Source organism: Mytilus edulis, chromosome 12, assembly GCF_963676685.1.
Source record: "Mytilus edulis chromosome 12, xbMytEdul2.2, whole genome shotgun sequence".
Taxonomy (NCBI): Eukaryota; Metazoa; Mollusca; class Bivalvia; order Mytilida; family Mytilidae; genus Mytilus; species Mytilus edulis.
Genome location: NC_092355.1, coordinates 1,673,395 through 1,695,130, shown reverse-complemented (window position 1 = coordinate 1,695,130; position 21,736 = coordinate 1,673,395). Strand labels below are relative to the sequence as shown.

Below are 21,736 nucleotides of genomic sequence, written 5' to 3'. Positions count from 1 at the left end.
ATTACGATTCCAATTCTTTTCCTTGTAAATTATCATTACATTCTATAAAATGGTACATTAATATAATGCGATGAAAAAATATATGCAAAAACAAAATGTTTCAAAATCATTCCTGACATACTTGTCAAAATGTCTATTTTGATTGGTGGGTAGATGTTTTTAAGCATCCGTTACTACTGCTATCCACAATTCTACAGAAGGCTGTTAACCTGTATGCTGTACCATGGCTTTTGCCATTAATCTATCCGTCAATGGCGAATTCTCCTTTAGACATTTTCTTTCTACCAATAATTGTCTGAAAAAAAAATCATAGCTTTAAAAAAATACAAGGATGAAATCTGAACAATAATACACATTGGGTTCAAAGCGAATGCCGTAGATAGTTTTAACACAAATATGCATTCCATACAAAAATTGCACAACATACTATATATAGAAAAGGAAGATATCTGGTCTGTTATTGTACCACACATTTAAATTATTCAAACACACATACTTGTTTTACTGTTTGTCACACTTATCATTTAAACGATGAATGCATGTTTTCTGAAACGTGTAAAAAGTAAAATCACAAAAATACTGAACTCAGAGGAAAATCAATTCGGAAAGTCCATAATCACATGGCAAAATCAAATAACAAAACGCATCAAAAACGAATGGACAAGAACTGTCATATTCCTATAGGGTGACATTCCTCCATATGAACTATTACCATATGACATTCCTTATAGATACATGCATGGACAATTGACTGTAAGACCCTTTTAGTGGTTTCCGTACTATTCACGAGTTCTTGAAATCACTTAATCGATCCCTGGATGTGCCAATCAAAGACTTGAGCTTTTGTATTTTCTTCTTCCTTAGCAATGCAAGTGGCATTTAGGTTGATACGAACGAAGCCTTATTGGTTAATAAACGAACAAAGACGTATTGGTTCAAGTAATGTGTCAGTATAGGGTGACATTCCTCCATATGAACTATTACCATATAAACAAGCACGTTAGTATTTGAGGCCGATGTCATCATTTAAGTACGAAACACATCTCATATCCATCATGTTAATATACCTTTTATATGTTTTCGACCCGTTATGCATATAATAATTGGTAGTACCAGACGTTAAACACCAATCCCTACACATTGTTGATAGTCCATTTATGACAATTAATGAGTGTTATCCATAGCTGTCAATCATAGATCTTTACCGTTCTTGATGAAGATTAATCCAGAAACGTACGTACCATATTTATAAAGATGTATTGTCACTAATCCGAATAGATCAACTAAGATCATTTGAATCTTTAATTGATTGCTGTGCGGCTTTCTGACCTTTTTTTATATTCAATTTTTAGCTGTTCACAAATTCATGGTTTTAAACGTCTTAACAAAGATTGTGCATGAAAGGTGTACAGGGTATACTAAATTTAGTATTGATATCTAGGACTCTGTAGTATCAGTTATTTATGTAACTTCTAACGGTCTGATAATGAATATCATGTTCAAAGACGAATTTTTGTTTAAAACATACATCTTAAGTTATAAGTAACAATTCCTATGTCCCATATAAAATTAAAATGTTGTAACTTTCAAACATAACCCAAAGCATAAGAAACAAGATGGCTGATACGATCATCAATGTGTCTGTGTTTTAAATTCCGAGTGAATTGGTCTAGAGTTTTTAGACACTACCAAACCAGACCAAAATTACAGCACTTGCATCTTACTATCATTGTAATAATTTTCGACTGCTTTTTGTTGATACTATAATTTAATGTATGTAATTGATTTTAATATACGTAAACTTCTGAAACCTTTGTCTATTCTGTCACTCCAGTGAGACTAAATCACAACCAATAATGTCTAAAAATGATTCTTGAATCAGTTGTGATGAACAGAAACTGAGATATATAAGTAAAGCCTCTATCTGTAGTGTAAACAAGTTCTTTTCAAGTTTACCAGGTGAGGTATGGACATCAGATGCATATGATATGGGTTTATTACAACTCGGGAAAAAAATGATTTTTTGGCGTTTATCTAAATTCTATAAAAGAGAGGCGAGGAATGACAACGGGACGTTTTTAAAAACACATATGTCGAAAATAAACTGACAAGACAAGGTCTGAGGAAAAAAACGATTAAATGAATTCAACAGTACACAATTTACAACAGCAAAACTGAAAAATGAGAAAAATTAACACCAAAAACAACCTGCTCATGTAGGGTCAATAAATCCTGTAACCCATTTGGCAACTGTCGGGTTGCTCCTGTAAGTATAAATCCAGTGATAAGTCTTAATTTAGTGGTTCCCATTCAGGTTAATGAGAACTTTATTGTGGTTACTACAATTAGAATATAGACGTCGTTAATTGTGAAACAGATATTGTATAAAGGTCAACAAACTATAAGTAACATTCACCTTGCAAGTTTCTTGTGCTCCTCTGTGTCAGATTTCATTGCACAGTGAATTACAAACTGATTAAATATATCTCTCTGAAAACAAACAGAAGAAAGACCTTTTTAAAGTTCAAGTACTAATAAGAATATTCAAAATAGCTGGATTGAACTTAATTGGTACCTTTAATTACATCATAATAGTAATCTCTTTGTTTACTGTTTTAATAATTAAAATCATGCATGGAATTCAAGTAGCAAATAGATAATAAAAATCATTGCTGCAGGGTATTAATTAAGTTTATGCAAATAAGGTTCATTCATTACGTTATTCACAAACAAAAGAAACAAATACTATGTGTTTTCCGTTTCACAATTGAAACTGCACTCTAAAGTCTAAAGTTAACGACAATTTAGACGATTTTTCGTTCCAATTTATCATTATTTCACAAACAAAATTCTATTGACATTAAGTATGATGTTCCTATATCAAAAAATGTTCGCCTTGCGCATATCTGTAGTGAAATCTTCACTTTTAAAACACGTAAAATATGTTAGACTTGTACAAATTATAAAAAATTGTATTTTAAATTTATAGATAAAGATTTGGTAAAGAAGTTTTAGAATTTGGGGTTCTCCATACTCTTCAATTTGGTACTCGTTTGGCTTCATAACTATTTTGATCTGAACGTGTCTGATGAGTCTAATGAAGCCAAAACGTGTGTCTGGCGTATTTAATTATAATCCTGGTACTGTTAACTGTATCCGTATACATTGCATATGTTTCATCTGCAGAAAGTCAAAGTCTAAACATTATGTTAAACAACTACTAAAAATTGAAAGATTAAGTCTGACAAAATAATATAAATACATTCATAAAGATAACCTAACACTGCAAGAGAGATACAGTTTAAAAAGTCATTAGCATATATGATAATTCAGAAAAAAACCAAAAACAAACGTGGTCACAAGTTTACATATACCATGTCTAATCAGAAAGGCTACAAAATGTACCTGAGCATGACTTCCGCCAATCTTTATGACTTGGTATCTGACAGGACTGACTAGGTCTACAGCCTTAGCAAAGTCCCCATTATCATAGGATACTAACGCTTCACAGAGGGCAAGTCCAACTTCTGTTGTTACGTCACAATTATAACCCTTTCCATTCCTGTAAAATATTGTATCCTTGTGTGTACTTCATAGTTCATTTTTATTCTTAATTATGTTACGTGTCAATATTTGTCTCTGTTAATAACAAATGGGAATCATAATGTGTATCTATTAACAATGAAGTTCTTCTGAATATTGTGTTATCAGGAACATTACCTCAAATCTAAACTTGGTCATTTTATAATAATACGTTATTATTCGTTCACTTTATTATTGATCTCGTGGTCTAATTCCAATAAAATATTGTGTACATCAATATGACGTAACACTTTTAATGTTATATGTTATACTTTTTTGATGTTATATATATATGTTATATTTGTTATTCTCGTGGGATTTTGTCTATATGTGTTACATTTTAGTGTTATGTCGTTGTTCTCCTCTTATATTTAATGCGTTTCCCTCGGGTTTAGTTTGTTATCCCGATTTTGTTTTTTGTCCATGGATTTATGAGTTTTGAACAGCGGTATACTACTGTTGCCTTTATTTAACTAGCAACGTCGGTTGTATTTTCATTATCGTAATATAAATTTTCATATTAAATATTTCTGAAGGTGTTGCCTGCAAGGAATTTCGATACGGTCTTAATAAATAAAGGCAACAGTAGTATACTATCGTTCGAAATTCATAAATCGATTGAGAAAAAAAAATCCGAGTTACAAACTAAAACTGAGGGAAGCACATCAAATATAAGAGGAGAACTACGACACAACAGAAACACAATATTAAAATGTAACACACACAGAAACGAACTATAATATAATTAACAATGGTCATTTTCCTGATTTAGTACAGGACATTTAAAAAAAATGGTGGGTTGAACCTGGTTTTGTGGTATGCCAAACCTCCCGCTTTCAGATTCTCTTTTATTCAATATTACAATTAATATATGATATGTGAATCGAATTCCTTTTTTTGAAGAACAACAACTGAAAATAAACTATTATGAACATGAAATATACCTTTTCTTTTCTGGTCTTTCATTTTCTTTTCGCATTGCATTAGACGGGATACGTTCCTTATACGATATTAGTTTTGCTCATTATTGGAGGCAATTTAGCGCCCTATTATAGTGTATACCCTGTCCTTAAGGTAGATGGGGTGTCTAAATTATAATCCATAGATTTTTTTAATAATTTGCCAAAATGTAGTTTATATCATGCTTTTTAAAAATTAATAATAAAAAGAATAAGTCGCGGAGCTTTTTTCACGATACACGGTGTTCAAAATTGACAGATTTTGTATAGATTATGCATCGAAAGCCCATTTTTTTTTGCAATAAAGGGTAAACTACACAATATAATTTTGAGATAACATATGAGAAGATAGCTTAATAGTATGGTTCCATACTATTAAGCTATCTTCTCATATGACCTGTTGGTGACCCTCTGCTGTTGTTTTTTATTTGGTTGGGTTGTTGTCTCTTTGACACATTCCCCATTTCCATTCTCAATTTAATTCCAGTTAAGAAAAAGAACAAATGGGGTCACCGGACCCGTTTTTTTGCTACATAATAAAATAGGTAAATTCCTAACACATTGTAAAAGTACCTTTATTTGAATTATCTGCCCTTGTATTTGAGTTGCCTCCTCTTAAGTAGCCAAGTTGGAAAAAATTTAATCAGACAAAAGTTTTCTGTTTTTTGTAAAATACAACCATGAATAAGATAAAACATGTCATTTTCTATATTGAAATGAAAGTTCTCACACGTGAATTTCCTAATACTCTCAACATTTGCACATTCTATAAAAGATCTAGATCTTGTTTTCTGGTATTTCCAAATCCAAGAGTGAGGAAAAGTGTGAGTGAAAATACCACAACACCCTTAATAATGCTACTGGGAGGGTGGGGGGGGCTTAATCTCTATCTACCTTAAATATCCAAATGATAGTTGTCTAATTTACAACCATCATACTTCATCTCCTTAGCCTTGTAATGTATAATTTTAGTTTTAGTAAAAGACCATGATTAACTTTTTAAATGAAGTGTAAAAAAAAATCAGCAAAACATTTACTTTACAAAACTCCTCATCGATTCCAGCAACTTTCCTGTAGAAACTTTATCGCCTGCTCCTATACATGACATCATGAAGTGAGCATCGTTAAATGCAAGCACATGATCATCTAGGTGTTGTTTACATACGTCCTGGATGTCTTTATATCTATCTCCAACATTTACACCTTACAAAAGTTATAAAAAATAATCATTATGACTAGATGACTATCCCATCTAATTAGAAATAAAGGATACAACAGATACAGTTAAGTCGGCCTCATATCTTGACTTGCATCTAGTAATTGACAATGAGGGGCGGTTGAAAATGAAACTTTACGACAAAAGAGATGATTTCAGCTTCCAAATTGTTAACATTCCCTTTCAAAGTAGCAACATTCTAGCAGCGCTTGCATACGGAGAATATATCTCCACATTGATACGATATTCCCGTGCTTGTATTTCCCATCATGATTTCCTTGATAGAGGGTTGCTGCTCAAAAGAAAGATATTAAACCAAGAGTTCCAAATGATGAAGTTGAAATCATCCCTTCATAAATTTTGCGGACGCCATCTCGAGTTGGTTTATCACCGTTATGAAATGAACGTTTCACAGATGATATCGGATATGTTCCTTACGTAGTAACTACAATCCTTTTCCCTTTTCACGAATGCGACCTACCGAATTAGACGATTTATTGTGTTTGTAATAACATGAGCCACGCGACGGGTGCCACATGTGGAGCAGGATCTGCTTACTGTTCTAGAGCACCTTAGATCATACCCCAGTTTTTTGTGGGGTTCGTGTTGCTTAGTTTTTACTTTTCTATGTTGTGTCATGTGCACTATTATTTGTCTGTTTATCATTCATTTTTAGCCATGGAGTATTCAGTTTATCGTCGAGCTGTGAGTTTAATTTTCCCTCTGGTATCTTTCGCCGTTTTTTAAAGCCGACAGTAATAGTTTGACCGAGTTTTGATTGAAATGGCAAGCATTGTACCGATAACAGGAGATGATTACACTGTCGAGTCGTCGTCTGAGTTGTTTTGTAGTTTATGGAGTTTCATCAGTTAGTGTGTATTACCCTTATTTTTCTTTGAAGATTGGCGAGATTTGAACGTCGTTATTCTACGATTACCTATATAAGTCTTGTTATAGAATAGGAACTAAATTTTGAAGGTTTTATCTATAATACTAAAATTACGAGGTCCAATTTGTCAGCCGTCATCACGTAAAAACGATGAATCAAAGAATTCAACTTTATATATAACTAATATAGTACAATGGTGTTGATTAAAAATTACACCACTCTAGGCCCATTTGTTTTCCACGTAATTAATATTGCCAATAATTAAGAAGTTCCGGATCGAGCCCGACACCGATACCAATAGTATATTCACCTGTTACCTATTACCTTATCTGTACCTTCCGCATCTGACAGGCGCACCACCAAACAGTGTATTTAGAATTTTGCTGTATACTGTTGAGTAAAAAATACTCCATTCCAGGCCCTTTTGTTTTCCAAATCATTAATATTACTAATAATTGATAGGTTCCAGGTCGACGGGTTCAAACAGAAAGATTTTGAAAGCAGAGAAAACTGTGCACCTTATACATGTTATAATCGGCATGACTTTATCAGATGACAATACCAATACTAAAATAAGGCATACGCATAGTTATATATCAGTCACGGACCCGCGATATCACGGGTGTGTTCTAGTATTCTATAAATTTACAGCTAAAATGTAATAAAATACGCGTCTGAAACTTTCTAACCACTGACCTTCTAGTTGTAACCTGTACAGCAATGAGCATGCATCAACCATATCTAACATTGCTCCAGATTTTGCCGCTAGAGGTCCTACCTTAATACAAAAAAAGAATAACAGTAAAAACGCGTTAGAGGTCGTCTTTCACTTGCAGTGAGATGAAAATTTCTTCTTCCTTTTAGTGAAGGCCTAACTGTGACTTTAAGATGAAGAACAGTAATAGAAGCGCCAAACATTTGTAGTGTGTGTGTGTTTTACTGAGCATGTACTGACTGTGTATCGTGGATGGATACCCCGTATCCTTCGTTTTTTTTTGTTATTAAGTTCAAAGCGTGTAGAACTCATCAAAAGTATTTATTATTAAGTTCAATACTTCTCAAAAATGATATGATTGCCAATAAGACCACTCTAAATAGGAGACTAAATGACATAGGAATTAACTATAGGTCATCGTACGGCTTTCATAAAGATCATTTGGCAAGCATATGTGGGTCCCTTTCGTTATACTTAAGGTGCAAAAATACTATCAAATAATATTTGATAATAAAATGTTTTAAGAACGTCAGCAATGAATTCGAAACATCATGAAGTTGTGGTTTATTTAGTAAGTGCCTTTGTTACTTTCTTTGAAGTTGTTCAAACTCTGTTGGACAGGTGACTGATTTGCAATCATAAATAGGGTTTTCATTTAGATCTATGTCATATGTATTTGGTGACTCGGTTAATTTGGGGAAAATGTTATATATATTCAAGCAAAGACAACACATAGAAACAAAGGGATTTTCCATCAATATTGCTTGACAGCAATATATGTTATTTATTTATTCACTTTCCATTCTGTCAAGAGCAATATTGTCTCTTTTTATTTCTTACACTGAAGCAATTCCACCCCCCCCCCCCCTTTTTTTTAGAAAAGAAAATTGTCGTCCCAACACCCTACTTTTATTACCTCCCCTGAATATACAAAAGACTTACCTGAGTATCATACAATCCTACTGCATCAGAGTAGTTCCCCTAAAACAAAAATATTGTTTTACAATACATGTATCACAGACTTAGTTGATAATTTGAGGTTTATAAATTATGTATTGTATATAAATTGTTAATAATCAAGGACAATGTCGGGACATCTGTAATATTTTATGTTTTATCTTTGCATTCTAAATTCATCTGTATGTACATGTATGTGAAATATTAATATTCAAAATATATAATAATTGCTTGTTCGGTGTCACTACACAAACTGGTCTGAAAGATCCTGATTATATAAACAAAGAAAGACAACAGCAATTCATTGGAAAAAAGAAGAAAAAAAGAAGAAAAAAAGAGACAAAATTGTAAAAAAAAAATAGATTATGTGACAGATTGCGTGAAATTCACCAGCTCCAAATGAACAATTCAAGTAATACATAAATGTGTCTTAATGATTGTCACTTTTTTTTTAAAATCTAATACAACAGACTTTTTCCATAAACATATATTTATATCTACCTTTTCAACATTATAAAGTGCGTAATGCCAGTAGTCATGACATGCTATCATTCCACACACCTGAAACAATTATATATATGTCAATCAAATGGCAAATTATCATTAGATAATACAACTTTCTACGTTATTAATCAGTTCCCCTTTCCTTTTCACAAATGTGACCTACCGATACTATTTACCGGGTTTGTAATAACACGAGCAACAAGACGGGTGCCACATTTGGAGCAGAATCTTCTTACCCTTCTGGAGCATCTGAGATCACCTCAATTTTAGTGAGGTTCGTGTTGTTTAGTCTTAAGTTACGTTTTCTATTGTTGTTTCTTGTGTACTTTTATTTGTAGGTTTGTCTTGGTTTCAGCATGGCGTTGTCAGTTTCTTTGGTTTGTTTTTTTCGATCTATTAGTATGACTGTCCTTCTGGTATCTTTTGCCCCTTTTTTATTTCATATTTCATCTGGGTTTTTTTCGTGTTTTGGTTTTTTTTTTAAGTATAGAGATTAGTAAATAAACTTTTAAGGGGACGCAGGTTTAAATCAATTTTTTTTAAAAGATTTCGCTATATTTTTCTATAAATGAACTTTATCATATAATTAACGGAAAAATGAAATTAAAAGATTGGGTCAGTGCCTACTGGCAATCCCTTGAGATGCATGCAATGCAGTAATATACCTAAGTGCATCGTAACCCACATTGTGATTGGATAAAATACAAATAACTCTCCCACGTATATTACTATCAGTTACTTACATTCCAATCATTCTCTGTCGCTGACATGAATTGCAGTCCTTCATCTTGGCGCCCTCCCATCTCAAATACATGTGCCATAGCATGGGTAGCCCAGGCATCGTGTCGGTTTATATCAAGGCTCTAAACTCAAAAAATGAAATGTGTTGAATTTTATTTTGTTTTCATATGATAATAAGAATTTAGTTATCCTTTTGTAATCTTTATTTAGGGGGTAAAAGCTTTTACATAGTGTCTATGAAGCGCTTAAGATATCTGTACTAAAAACAACCGCACAAGCAAAGCATTTAAAACCATTTGAAATTAAAGAAAGAAGCAACGAATACTACAGTTTCATGCACCAACGATAAAATACAAAATTAAATCAAGATTTCGTTTGTTTTTCTGTACATTGTTTAAACTATGTCACAGAGAGCATGTGAGACTAAATGGTGCATTTATTACGAAAATATAATGTAACTTTTGGAATGTCTCGGTTAATCAAATAAAGAAATCGTATGGAACTAACATGTAATGTAATTATTAATATATTATTTAAAAACAAGACCAATACTGTGTCTTTACCCGTGTCGCGGTATGCGATTGATTAAGGTTATATGTTTGCGAAACCATTACTGCTCATTACCTCTCATAGAAACCAATAGACAAAAATACGTTGTCTAATGAGTGTTGTAAACTTCAAGCTATTATAACGAAAAAAATTGCTGACGACAGCATAATCATGCTCCATACAAACAAAATAGTATTCCTATCCATAGAATCAAAGAAAAGTTGACGAAAGATTTAGTCTTTAAAAGTGTTATGGACGGACGGATGGGCAGAGTGCAACGGTAACTATGCCTGATTTTACCGTTGGCAACCCAGATTATGAGTAATTGAGTATAAATATTAGCCACTATGACGAGACAACATCGCTGTTCATAGACAAAGAGGTAATTAAACTCATCATAGATACCAGGATTACAATTTTACATATACGCCAGACGCCATTTCGTCTACAAAAGACTAATCAGTGACGCTCGAATCAAATAATCTGAAAAGGCCAAATAAAGTTCGAAGTTGAAGAGCATTGAGGACCAAAAATTCCTAAAGGTAAAGGTGCATCCACCACTTATCTTTTATATCAGTTTTAGTCATTTATCATAACCATATCAATTTACGTAATATAAAAATTAAGTACCATCCTTGCTGTTTTTTCTGCACGATCATATAAGTTTGTTTCTTCTAAACCAAAAGCATACATCCCATAAAGATACCTATAAAGAACTTGTGTAAGGGACGACATCAAAAAATAATGAAGGATAAAAAACGTTATTCAAATAGTTTGGGGTGGGGGTCAAAATTGCTACAAGTTTTGTTTAATTGACATCGATTGTATATATCCTTATTGGTTAATCAATTTTTCCTAAATTTAGTTAAGAGGAGGGTAGGGGGGTCAGTGAAAAAACTATATGAATTAAGTTTGTTATCCTACATTGAACCTTTGATGTCGTCTCTAATAACAATATATATAGAAGAAGATGCTTTATTTCCATAAAATGGGCTCACAAGGAGCATAATATAATAATATCATTGTAATATTATTCTTTTACAAACATATATATATCGACAGTCGATACATCAAATAATATGTTAAGACGAGTTATAAATCATAACAAAAAATTCAAAAAAATATGTAAATCAACAATTAAGATACATGCACTGACATGCACTCTAATCAGTCATATGAAATTAAATTTGTAAATACAAGTAGATTCAACATATATTATTTATAATGTCATTATGCCGCAATACATCAATCATTTAAAGATAAAACTTGGTGAGTTTTTTTTTATTTAAGGAATGACTGTAATATTTTTTCTGTCTATGAAGAAACAACATTAAAAAAATTGGTGCACACTTAATAACGCGCGTAGCGGGTTATTTAACAGTGTGCATCACATTTTTTATGTTATTTCGAATAGACAGAAAAAATAATACAGTCATTTCTTATAATCTAATTCTTAATTCCGTTTTAAACCGTAGAAAAACATGAAAAACGTTGATGACGTCACGGTCACTTGACTAAATTATGTCTATGGGCTGATAACAAAATAACTTCAGCCAATCAGAAGACGCGTTACATTCAAAATTAAATTATAAGTTGAGGTTATAAATGACTGATATATTTTTTTTTCTGTCTCTGAAGATTAACATAAAAATATAATGTGCGCACTGAATAACCCGCGTAGCTAATCAAAGGACGTGTTAAACCCAAAATTAAATAATTCTACAGGGAAATATATAAAGAAATAACATAGAAAAATGTGGTGCGCACTGAATATTTTAAGGTGTCAGCCAATCAGAAGAAGAGTTACATCCAACATTAAATTATTGTCAAGACACAGTCACACATGCATGACTTCAATTGAAACGAATTGTATGTTAATCGCTTTGAAAAACTGTATAGTCTAAGCTTTTGTCCACAAGGAACTAGAAAAATAATATTAGTATATAAGAAGGTGTTTTGTGATTGCCAATGAGACAACTCTTCACAAGAGAACAAAATGACGCCATTAAAACAACTCTGGATCAGTATTCACTGTACGGCCTTCAACAATAAGTAAAGCCCATACCGCATAGTCAGCTATAAAAGGTCAGAACTGATGCATTTATTAACACCAAAAAAATCAAAAATGTTCCAATCCTCTAATTCGCTACATACCCGTATAATGGCATTGACTTTTTCCAGTAAGGTATTACTCTTGCTATTCCGTCTCTCATCTGAGGGTGATATGCCAGATAGAAATAGGAGTCATGAGCAAACTTTAGAGCAAGCATGTCTAATGGATTGTCGACCAAGATGTCCTCCCAAACATCACAAGCTTTTGAAGTCTCCCTGAAATACATTAACACAAGACAAGAAGTCGTAACAAGCATTGCAAACTTTTGGCGTCTCTCTGAAATGCATAAACATAACACAAGATGTCCTCCTAAATATTATAAGCTTTTGCTGTCTCTTTGAAATGCAAAATATTCTTCCAGACTCCTTGACACCACAAGCTTTCATGTTTCCATAGAATTTTCCACAACGAGGAGGAGAATGCCACGTTTTTGGGGATGCAGGATATAGTGAGTAAAACAAAGTCGGGACGAAAGATAAATGGGGTAGTAAAGTGGGGATATTTGGAATGAAAAACAAAGAAAAAAAAAGAGAATAAAAGTTGAAGTGGTTAAAAATTACACATAGTGAGATTTAGGAAATAAGCATCCCCTCCAAGATCACATGCGTAATGATTACAGTCTGTTTAAGATAGATGAGATACAGTTCTAGTAGGCTTATGAAGACTTTTTCTACATTGGTTAGAGGTATAGGGGGAGGGTTGAGATCTCACAAACATGTTTAACCCCGCCGCATTTTTGCGCCTGTCCCAAGTCAGGAGCCTCTGGCCTTTGTTAGTCTTGTATTATTTTAATTTTAGTTTCTTGTGTACAATTTGGAAATTAGTATGGCGTTCATTATCACTGGACTAGTATATATTTGTTTAGGGGCCAGCTGAAGGACGCCTCCGGGTGCGGGAATTTCTCGCTACATTGAAGACCTGTTGGTGACCCTCTGCTGTTGGTTTTTATTTGGTCGGGTTGTTTTCTCTTTGACACATTCCCCATTTCCATTCTTAATTTTATTTGCAATAAACTGAAATCGTTTTGTCCGTTTATCTGCCAACATGGTTACTATTTAAGCATGGTAAAATCTGTATTAACACCATTTACATTAACATGCATACTGGACACTCACGCATGCATTATTTGTACATTACTGAAATATTTTGGTTAGTTAATCTTTTTTAAACACCCTCTTTTTAACATTACCGAGAAGAAGACAAGGAAATAGTAAAACTAATCAATATTTTGAAGCTATTGTTATTTACTGTTAATTTAAAATAATTTGCGTGAATTTATAAATGCGATTGTTGCGTAATGGACATTTTGCGAAGTGTATTTTTGCGATTGAGATGTTACTGCATATAAATTATAATGCAAGTTTGTATAATTGTAAAGCCCATCTGGTAATGTATAAATAAGTAAAATGAATGATAAAACGAATCCAAAAGATTAGTGAATTGCCAGACTGTGTACTTGTTTATGATTTATAATGTTTCTTAATTATTTTCATTGAATATTTATACAAACCCTTCAGCCCATAACTTCACAGCTGATACATGTTTTCTTTCCCTCGGAGAAACTTTCTGTTGTAAAGCTATTTTTTCCAAACTGTATATTTCATTTTTGAATTCCGGGTCTAAATCGATTGTCCGACCAGTTCCGAGTAAATCTAATCCGTTCTTTATTACACGACCCATTACTACAACAAAAACAGTCGTCATCAGAAACTTAAAAATATAGCACTAGCGATTGCCAAAAAAAAAGCAGACTTTATAGGTAGTATCTATCTTTCAGTACTTGTAGGATTTATAACAAACCTTTCTAAGAAATATGTTACTCATATAGTTCTTCGAACTGTTTCGGCTCTTTTATGTCCTTGGCTTTCAAATATTCGGCTTTAAGTGATCGAGATAAAGGAAACAAAGAAAAGCACCTCGAACGCATCACATTTATAATATGTTTCTATTGTTTATGCAACTGGTATATATAATACATGTATCTGTAATATCATATGTATATATCCGTGTTTAAGGCCGTACCTGGACCTATAATGGTTTACTTTTATAAATTGTTACTTAGATGGACAGTTGTCTCATTGGCACTCATACCACATCTTCCTATATCTATATATCTATATATGGGATGTTCTCTGTTCTTCCTTGTAAAATTATAATTACCAGTGAGACAACCATACATCATTGACCAAAACAAAGTAACTACAAATGTATATGTCACCGTAGGGCCTTCAAAACTGAGCAAAAAGACATTACATTGTATAGTAAGTTTAAAAAACTATCTTAACAGCCAAATGTAAAACAATACCAATAAAAATAAGAGTGCACACGCTGAAATGTCTCGCCTTCTTTACTAATCATTGATATTATGTTGATAGTCCTAAAGATAATTTAAAAGCTTTATTTCAACTGTCACATACACTTAACATTAACCAAGAAAACTAAACATTGACCAATGAACCATGAAAATGAGGTCCAGGTCAGATGAACCTTGACAGGCAGGCATATACAGCTACCAATTCTTCCATACAACAAATATAGTTGACCTATTGATAATAGTTTAGGAAAAACAGACCAGTACACAAAAAATTACCACTGAGCAATGAACCGTGAAAATGAGGTCAAGGTCAAATAAAATCTGCGTGACTGACATAAAAATAGATAATAAAATAGGTTCAAACACCAAATATAGTTGACCTATTGCATATAGTATAAGAAAAAAGACCAAAACTCAAAAACTTATCTTTGTCCACTGAACCATGAAAATGAGGTCAAAGTCAGATCACACCTGCCAGTAAGACATGTACACCTTACAATCATTCTATATACCAAATATAGTAAACCTATTGCATAGAGTATATAAGAAAACAGACCAAAACACAAAAACTTAACTATAACCACTGAACCATGAAAATGAGGTCAAGGTCAAATGACACCTGCCAGTTGGACATGTACACCTTACAGTCCTTCCATATACTGAATATACTAGACCTATTGCTGATAGTATCTGATATATGGACTAGACCATCAAAACTTAACCTTGTTCAATGATCCATGAAATGAAGTCGAGGTCAAGTGAAAACTGTCTGACGGGCATGAGGACCTTGTAAGGTACGTATATGAAATGTACATACCAAATATAGTTATCCTATTACTTATAATAAGAGAGAATGTAACATTACAAAAATTATTAACTTCTTTTTCAAGTAGTCACTGAACCACGAAAAAGAGGTCATGGAAATTGGACATGTGACTGACGGAAACTTCGTAACATGAGGCCTCTATATACAAAGTATGAAGCCTCTAGGTCTTCCACTTTTTAAAATATAAAGCTTTTACGGTGTTAGCTAACGCCGCCACCGCCGCCGGATCACAATCCCTATGTCGACCTTTCTGCGCAGGCTCGACAAAAAACAACAACAGCCCGAGTTATATATGCATACAGCAAAAAACGAAAAGACAACGATCAGCGACTGCTACTGAAGTACAGGCTTCTGTCAGACTATTTATTCTATTGGTATTGCATGTGAGTCGATGGTACGATGTTATCCATAGATTTAAGCCAAGCCATGGCTTTAGTTTAGGTGACACATTAATTATTCTTTACTAAAGTGCAAGTCATTCTGTTTAAGTGCAAGTCATTCTGCTTAAGTGCAAATCATTCTGTTTAAGTGCAAGTCATTGTGTTTAGGTCGAATTGAGCCCAGCAAGCAGCAGCTCAGAACTACGGCATATAAAATTTAAAAACACACTGAAAAAGACTTTGGTGAACATTGAACATACTTTCGTTGGGGTTTTATAATACACCATCGACTACTTATCATATGAACTCCAGTTTACATATACTTTCCCACTTAGAAAATAAGAAAATCCATTAGTGTAATTAATTTCAACCAGCAATTAGAAAGAAATCGATTGGCATACAACCACAGAAACAGTAAACCAGTACAATGTTAAGCTGGGGTCACACATTCACGATTTTTACTGCCGTCCTTGACAGGACCATTCCCGATTAAAATTTGTCAAAAATCTGATCAAGATCCTGTGAATCGTGGATGGAAATTCGATTTGTATCTTTCGCTAGGTAAAATTCGACCGAGTCTGTCACGACTGCGTCCCGATTCTACCTAATGTAATCCGACAGAGATCAGATAGTGACAAGACAGTGAACCGACGATGACGGAAGTTATCCATTCGAAAACTGTCGGCATAATCGGGATGATCAGGTACTGTCGGAACGTAATCCTATCACGGTCCGCTCTATCGTATTGCAAACGGCTTTGTCTGGTCTCAGTCGTATTGTATTCTGTTATTGTCGGGACTTCTCCAGATCATTCCCGTTCCACAGGACACCGTCCCGAATACACAGAACATTGTTAGGAATTCGATCCGATACAGCAGAATCTGTCACGACATAGGCACGATTGTAATCCGACTAGACAAAATCGGCTGAGTTCCCCCGAATGTTACGGGACTCACCTAACTGTCGGGGTGCTTTGCCGAACTATTCGGACCCTTCCCGACCAGTAGGAATCTGTTACGAACTAAAACGACTGCGTTCAGACAATAATAGGACATTCCAGATAATTGAGGATACTAATCCGACTTTTTCACTTTTCGTGTCGTATCGCTGTCTGATCACAAACGGGAGCAATAATCGGTAATGTGTGAACCCCGCATAAGACCGAGCCATACATGTATGTGATAGCAATAAAAAAATATAGTTCTCCATGTTATCCTCTTTCGTCGGGAATAAGGAAAGTCTTTATGTATATCAAATATTAGTATCAATAAAGAACAACGTTTATATGTTTTTATGCTGTAAACATAGCAAAAGGCACAAAGGGCAGACATACAGATATTCCATTGCTTTAGGAAGGGAGGGCAGACATACAGAAAGGAAAGAAGACAAACGGAAAGTCCATTCCTCCAGGGGATAAATATACGGTAGTCCGTTTCTCTAGAAAGGGAGGGCAGACAAACGGAAAGTCCATTCCTACAGGTGGGTAAACATACGGAAGTCCGTTTCTCTGGGAATGGAGGGCAGACAAACGAAACGTCCATTCCTCCAGGTGGGTAAACATACGGAAGTCCGTTTCTCTGGGAAAGGAGGGCAGACAAACGGAACGTCCATTCCTCCAGGTGGGTAAACATACGGAAGTCAGTTTCCCTGGGAAAGGAGGGCAGACAAACGGAACGTCCATTCTTCCAGGTAGGTAAACATACGGAAGTCCGTTTCTCTGGGAAAGGAGGGCAGACAAACGGAATGTCCATTCCTCCAGGTGGGTAAACATACGGAAGTCAGTTTCCCTGGGAAAGGAGGGCAGACAAACGGAACGTCCATTCCTTCAGGTGGTTAAACATACGGAAGTCCGTTTCTCTGGGAAAGGAGGGCAGACAAACGGAACGTCCATTCCTCCAGGTGGGTAAACATACGGAAGTCCGTTTCTCTGGGAAAGGAGGGCAGACAAACGGAACGTCCATTCCTCCAGGAGGGTAAACATACGGAAGTCCGTTTCTTTGGGAAGGGAGGGCAGACAAACGGAAAGTCCATTCCTCCAGGTGGGTAAACATACGGAAGTCAGTTTCCCTGGGAAAGGAGGGCAGACAAACGGAACGTCCATTCCTTCAGGTGGTTAAACATACGGAAGTCCGTTTCTCTGGGAAAGGAGGGCAGACAAACGGAACGTCCATTCCTCCAGGTGGGTAAACATACGGAAGTCCGTTTCTCTGGGAAAGGAGGGCAGACAAACGGAACGTCCATTCCTTCAGGTGGTTAAACATACGGAAGTCCGTTTCTCTGGGAAAGGAGGGCAGACAAACGGAACGTCCATTCCTCCAGGGGGGTAAAAATACGGAAGTCTGTTTCTCTGGGAAAGGAGGGCAGACAAACGGAACGTCCATTCCTCCAGGTGAGTAAACATACGGAAGTCCGTTTCTCTGGGAAAAGAGGGCAGACAAACGTAACGTCCATTCCTCCAGGTGGGTAAACATACGGAAGTCCGTTTCTCTGGGAAAGGAGGGCAGACAAACGGAACGTCCATTCCTCCAGGTGGGTAAACATACGGAAGTCCGTTTCTCTGGGAAAGGAGGGCAGACAAACGGAACGTCCATTCCTCCAGGAGGGTAAACATACGGAAGTCCGTTTCTTTGGGAAGGGAGGGCAGACAAACGGAAAGTCCATTCCTCCAGGTGGGTAAACATACGGAAGTCCGTTTCTCTGGGAAAGGAGGGCAGACAAACGGAACGTCCATTCCTCCAGGAGGGTAAACATACGGAAGTCCGTTTCTCTGGGAAAGGAGGGCAGACAAACGGAACGTCCATTCCTCCAGGTGGGTAAAAATAAGGAAGTTTGTTTCTCTGGGAAAGGAGGGCAGACAAACGGAACGTCCATTCCTTCAGGTGGTTAAACATACGGAAGTCCGTTTCTCTGGGAAAGGAGGGCAGTCAAACGGAACGTCCATTCCTCCAGGGGGGTAAAAATACGGAAGTCTGTTTCCCTGGGAAAGGAGGGCAGACAAACGGAACGTCCATTCCTCAAGGTAGGTAAACATACGGAAATCCGTTTCTCTGGGACAGGAGGGCAGACAAACGGAACGTCCATTCCTCCAGGAGGGTAAAAATACGGAAGTCTGTTTCTCTGGGAAAGGAGGGCAGACAAACGGAACGTCCATTCCTCCAGGTGGGTAATTATACGGAAGTCCGTTTCTCTGGGAAAAGAGGGCAGACAAACGGAACGTCCATTCCTCCAGGTGTGTAAATATACGGAAGTCCGTTTCTTTGGGAAAGGAGGGCAGACAAAAGGAACGTCCATTCCTCCAGGTGGATAAACATACGGAAGTCAGTTTCCCTGGGAAAGGAGGGCAGACAAACGGAACGTCCATTCCTCCAGGTGTGTAAACATACGGAAGTCCGTTTCTCTGGGAAAGGAGGGCAGACAAACGGAACGTCAATTCCTCCAGGTGGTTAAACATACGGAAGTCCGTTTCTCTTGGAAAGGAGGGCAGACAAACGGAACGTCCATTCCTCCAGGAGGGTAAAAATAAGGAAGTTTGTTTCTCTGGGAAAGGAAGGCAAACAAACGGAACGTCCATTCCTCCAGGTGGGTAAACATACGGAAGTCCGTTTCTCTGGGAAAAGAGGGCAGACAAACGGAACGTCCATTCCTCCAGGTGGGTAAACATACGGAAGTCCGTTTCTCTGGGAAAGGAGGGCAGACAAACGGAACGTCCATTCCTCCAGCTGGGTAAACATACAGAAGTCCGTTTCTCTGGGAAAAGAGGGCAGACAAACGGAACGTCCATTCCTCCAGGAGGGTAAACATACGGAAGTCCGTTTTCCTGGGAAGGGATGGCACTTCTTGTTCAATAAGTAACACAGTACGGTTATGCATGGCAAACTTATGTTATTGTATCAGTCCACGTGCAGAAAAAAGATCGACAGCTGTCTTTAGTCTTGATTAAAAAAAATATGTATCATTACAACAGTTCGTTAAAAAAAAACTTAAATTAATGTTATATCTGTTTTGATTTATGTTTGGATTTGTAATAACATGGATTTATTTTATGGTAACCAAATTAAATGGCTGGGTATTGATCATAGTTGATCTTAGTGTATTGTATGTAAAACAGTTTATGTGTGTATTCTATTTATTTATTTTACTTTATTTATCAGTACAGATAAATTTCATCAATTAAAAAATTACCAAAGTTAGAATCAGCTGCCATCATCGTATCTAAACTGGCCTCAATACCGCCAACAGAGCTCTCGTCGTACCAGCCCACATACTGAAACATAACATAATAAAATTTTATCTAAACTGGCCTCAATACCGACCAAAGAACTCTCGTCGTACCAGCCCACATACTGAAACTTAATATAATAAAATCTTATTTAAACTGGCCTCAATACCGACCACAGAACTCTCGTCGTACCAGCCCACATACTGAAACATAATATAATAAAATCTTATCTAAACTGGTCTCAAAACCACCCACAGAGCTCTCGTCGTACCAGCCCACATACTGTAACATAATATAATAAAATCTTATCTAAACTGGCCTCAATACCGCCAACAGAGCTCTCGTCGTACCAGCCAAAATACTGAAACATAACATAATAAAATTTTATCTAAACTGGCCTCAATACCGACCACAGAACTCTCGTCGTACCAGCCCACATACTGAAACTTAATATAATAAAATCTTATTGAAACTGGCCTCAATACCGACCACAGAACTCTCGTCGTACCAGCCCACATACTGAAACATAATATAATAAAATCTTATCTAAACTGGTCTCAAAACCACCCACAGAGCTCTCGTCGTACCAGCCCACATACTGTAACATAATATAATAAAATCTTATCTAAACTGGCCTCAATACCGCCAACAGAGCTCTCGTCGTACCAGCCCACATACTGAAACATAATATAATAAAATCTTATATAAACTGGCCTCAATACCGCCAACAGAGCTCTCGTCGTACCAGCCCACATACTGAAACATAATATAATAAAATCTTTTCTAAACTGGCCTCAATACCGACCACAGAACTCTCATCGTACCAGCCCACATACTGTAACATAATATAATAAAATCTTATCTAAACTGGCCTCAATACCGACCACAGAACTCTCGTCGTACCAGCCCACATACTGAAACATAATATAATAAAATCTTTTCTAAACTGGCCTCAATACCGACCACAGAACTCTCATCGTACCAGCCCACATACTGTAACATAATATAATAAAATCTTATCTAAACTGGCCTCAATACCGACCACAGAATTCTCGTCGTACCAGCCCACATACTGAAACATAAAATAATAAAATCTTATCTAAACTGGCCTCAATACCGACCACAGAATTCTCGTCGTACCAGCCCACATACTGAAACATAACATAATAAAATCTTATCTAAACTGGCCTCAATACCGACCACAGAATTCTCGTCGTACCAGCCCACATACTGTAACATAACATAATAAAATTTTATCTAAACTGGCCTCATTACCGCCAATAGAACTCTCGTCGTACCAGCCCACATACTGAAACATAATATAATAAAATCTTATCTAAACTGGCCTCAATACCGCCAACAGAACTCTCGTCGTACCAGCCCACATACTGTAACATAACATAATAAAATCTTATCTAAACTGGCCTCAATACCGACCACAGAACTCTCGTCGTACCAGCCCACATACTGTAACATAACATAATAAAATCTTATCTAAACTGGCCTCAATACCGACCACAGAACTCTCGTCGTACCAGCCCACATACTGAATATAATATAATAAAATCTTATCTAAACTGGCCTCAATACCGACCACAGAACTCTCGTCGTACCAGCCTACATACTGAAACATAATATAATAAAATCTTATCTAAACTGGCCTCAATACCGCCAACAGAGCTCTCGTCGTACCAGCCCACATACTGAAACATAATATAATAAAATCTTATCTAAACTGGCCTCAATACCGACCACAGATCTCTCGTCGTACC

At 35.9% G+C, this 21,736-nt stretch overlaps 1 protein-coding gene across 1 annotated transcript in view; it reads right to left on the bottom strand.

Moving 5' to 3' along the window:
• Nucleotide 1: 1 nt before the first annotated feature.
• LOC139499402 (tetratricopeptide repeat protein 38-like) overlaps nucleotides 2-21,736 on the bottom strand; it is a 37,207-nt gene continuing 15,472 nt past the window's right edge. Inside the window, exons 3-14 of the mRNA XM_071288081.1 lie at nucleotides 19,928-20,009; nucleotides 13,736-13,907; nucleotides 12,267-12,440; nucleotides 10,743-10,818; nucleotides 9,566-9,685; nucleotides 8,820-8,879; nucleotides 8,304-8,342; nucleotides 7,343-7,424; nucleotides 5,579-5,744; nucleotides 3,406-3,562; nucleotides 2,417-2,490; nucleotides 2-295 (exon numbers count right to left, since the gene is read on the bottom strand). Of these exons, the coding sequence (XP_071144182.1) occupies nucleotides 205-295; nucleotides 2,417-2,490; nucleotides 3,406-3,562; nucleotides 5,579-5,744; nucleotides 7,343-7,424; nucleotides 8,304-8,342; nucleotides 8,820-8,879; nucleotides 9,566-9,685; nucleotides 10,743-10,818; nucleotides 12,267-12,440; nucleotides 13,736-13,907; nucleotides 19,928-20,009 (1,293 nt within the window). The 3' untranslated portion in view covers nucleotides 2-204. The remainder of the gene's footprint in view (nucleotides 296-2,416; nucleotides 2,491-3,405; nucleotides 3,563-5,578; nucleotides 5,745-7,342; nucleotides 7,425-8,303; nucleotides 8,343-8,819; nucleotides 8,880-9,565; nucleotides 9,686-10,742; nucleotides 10,819-12,266; nucleotides 12,441-13,735; nucleotides 13,908-19,927; nucleotides 20,010-21,736) is intronic.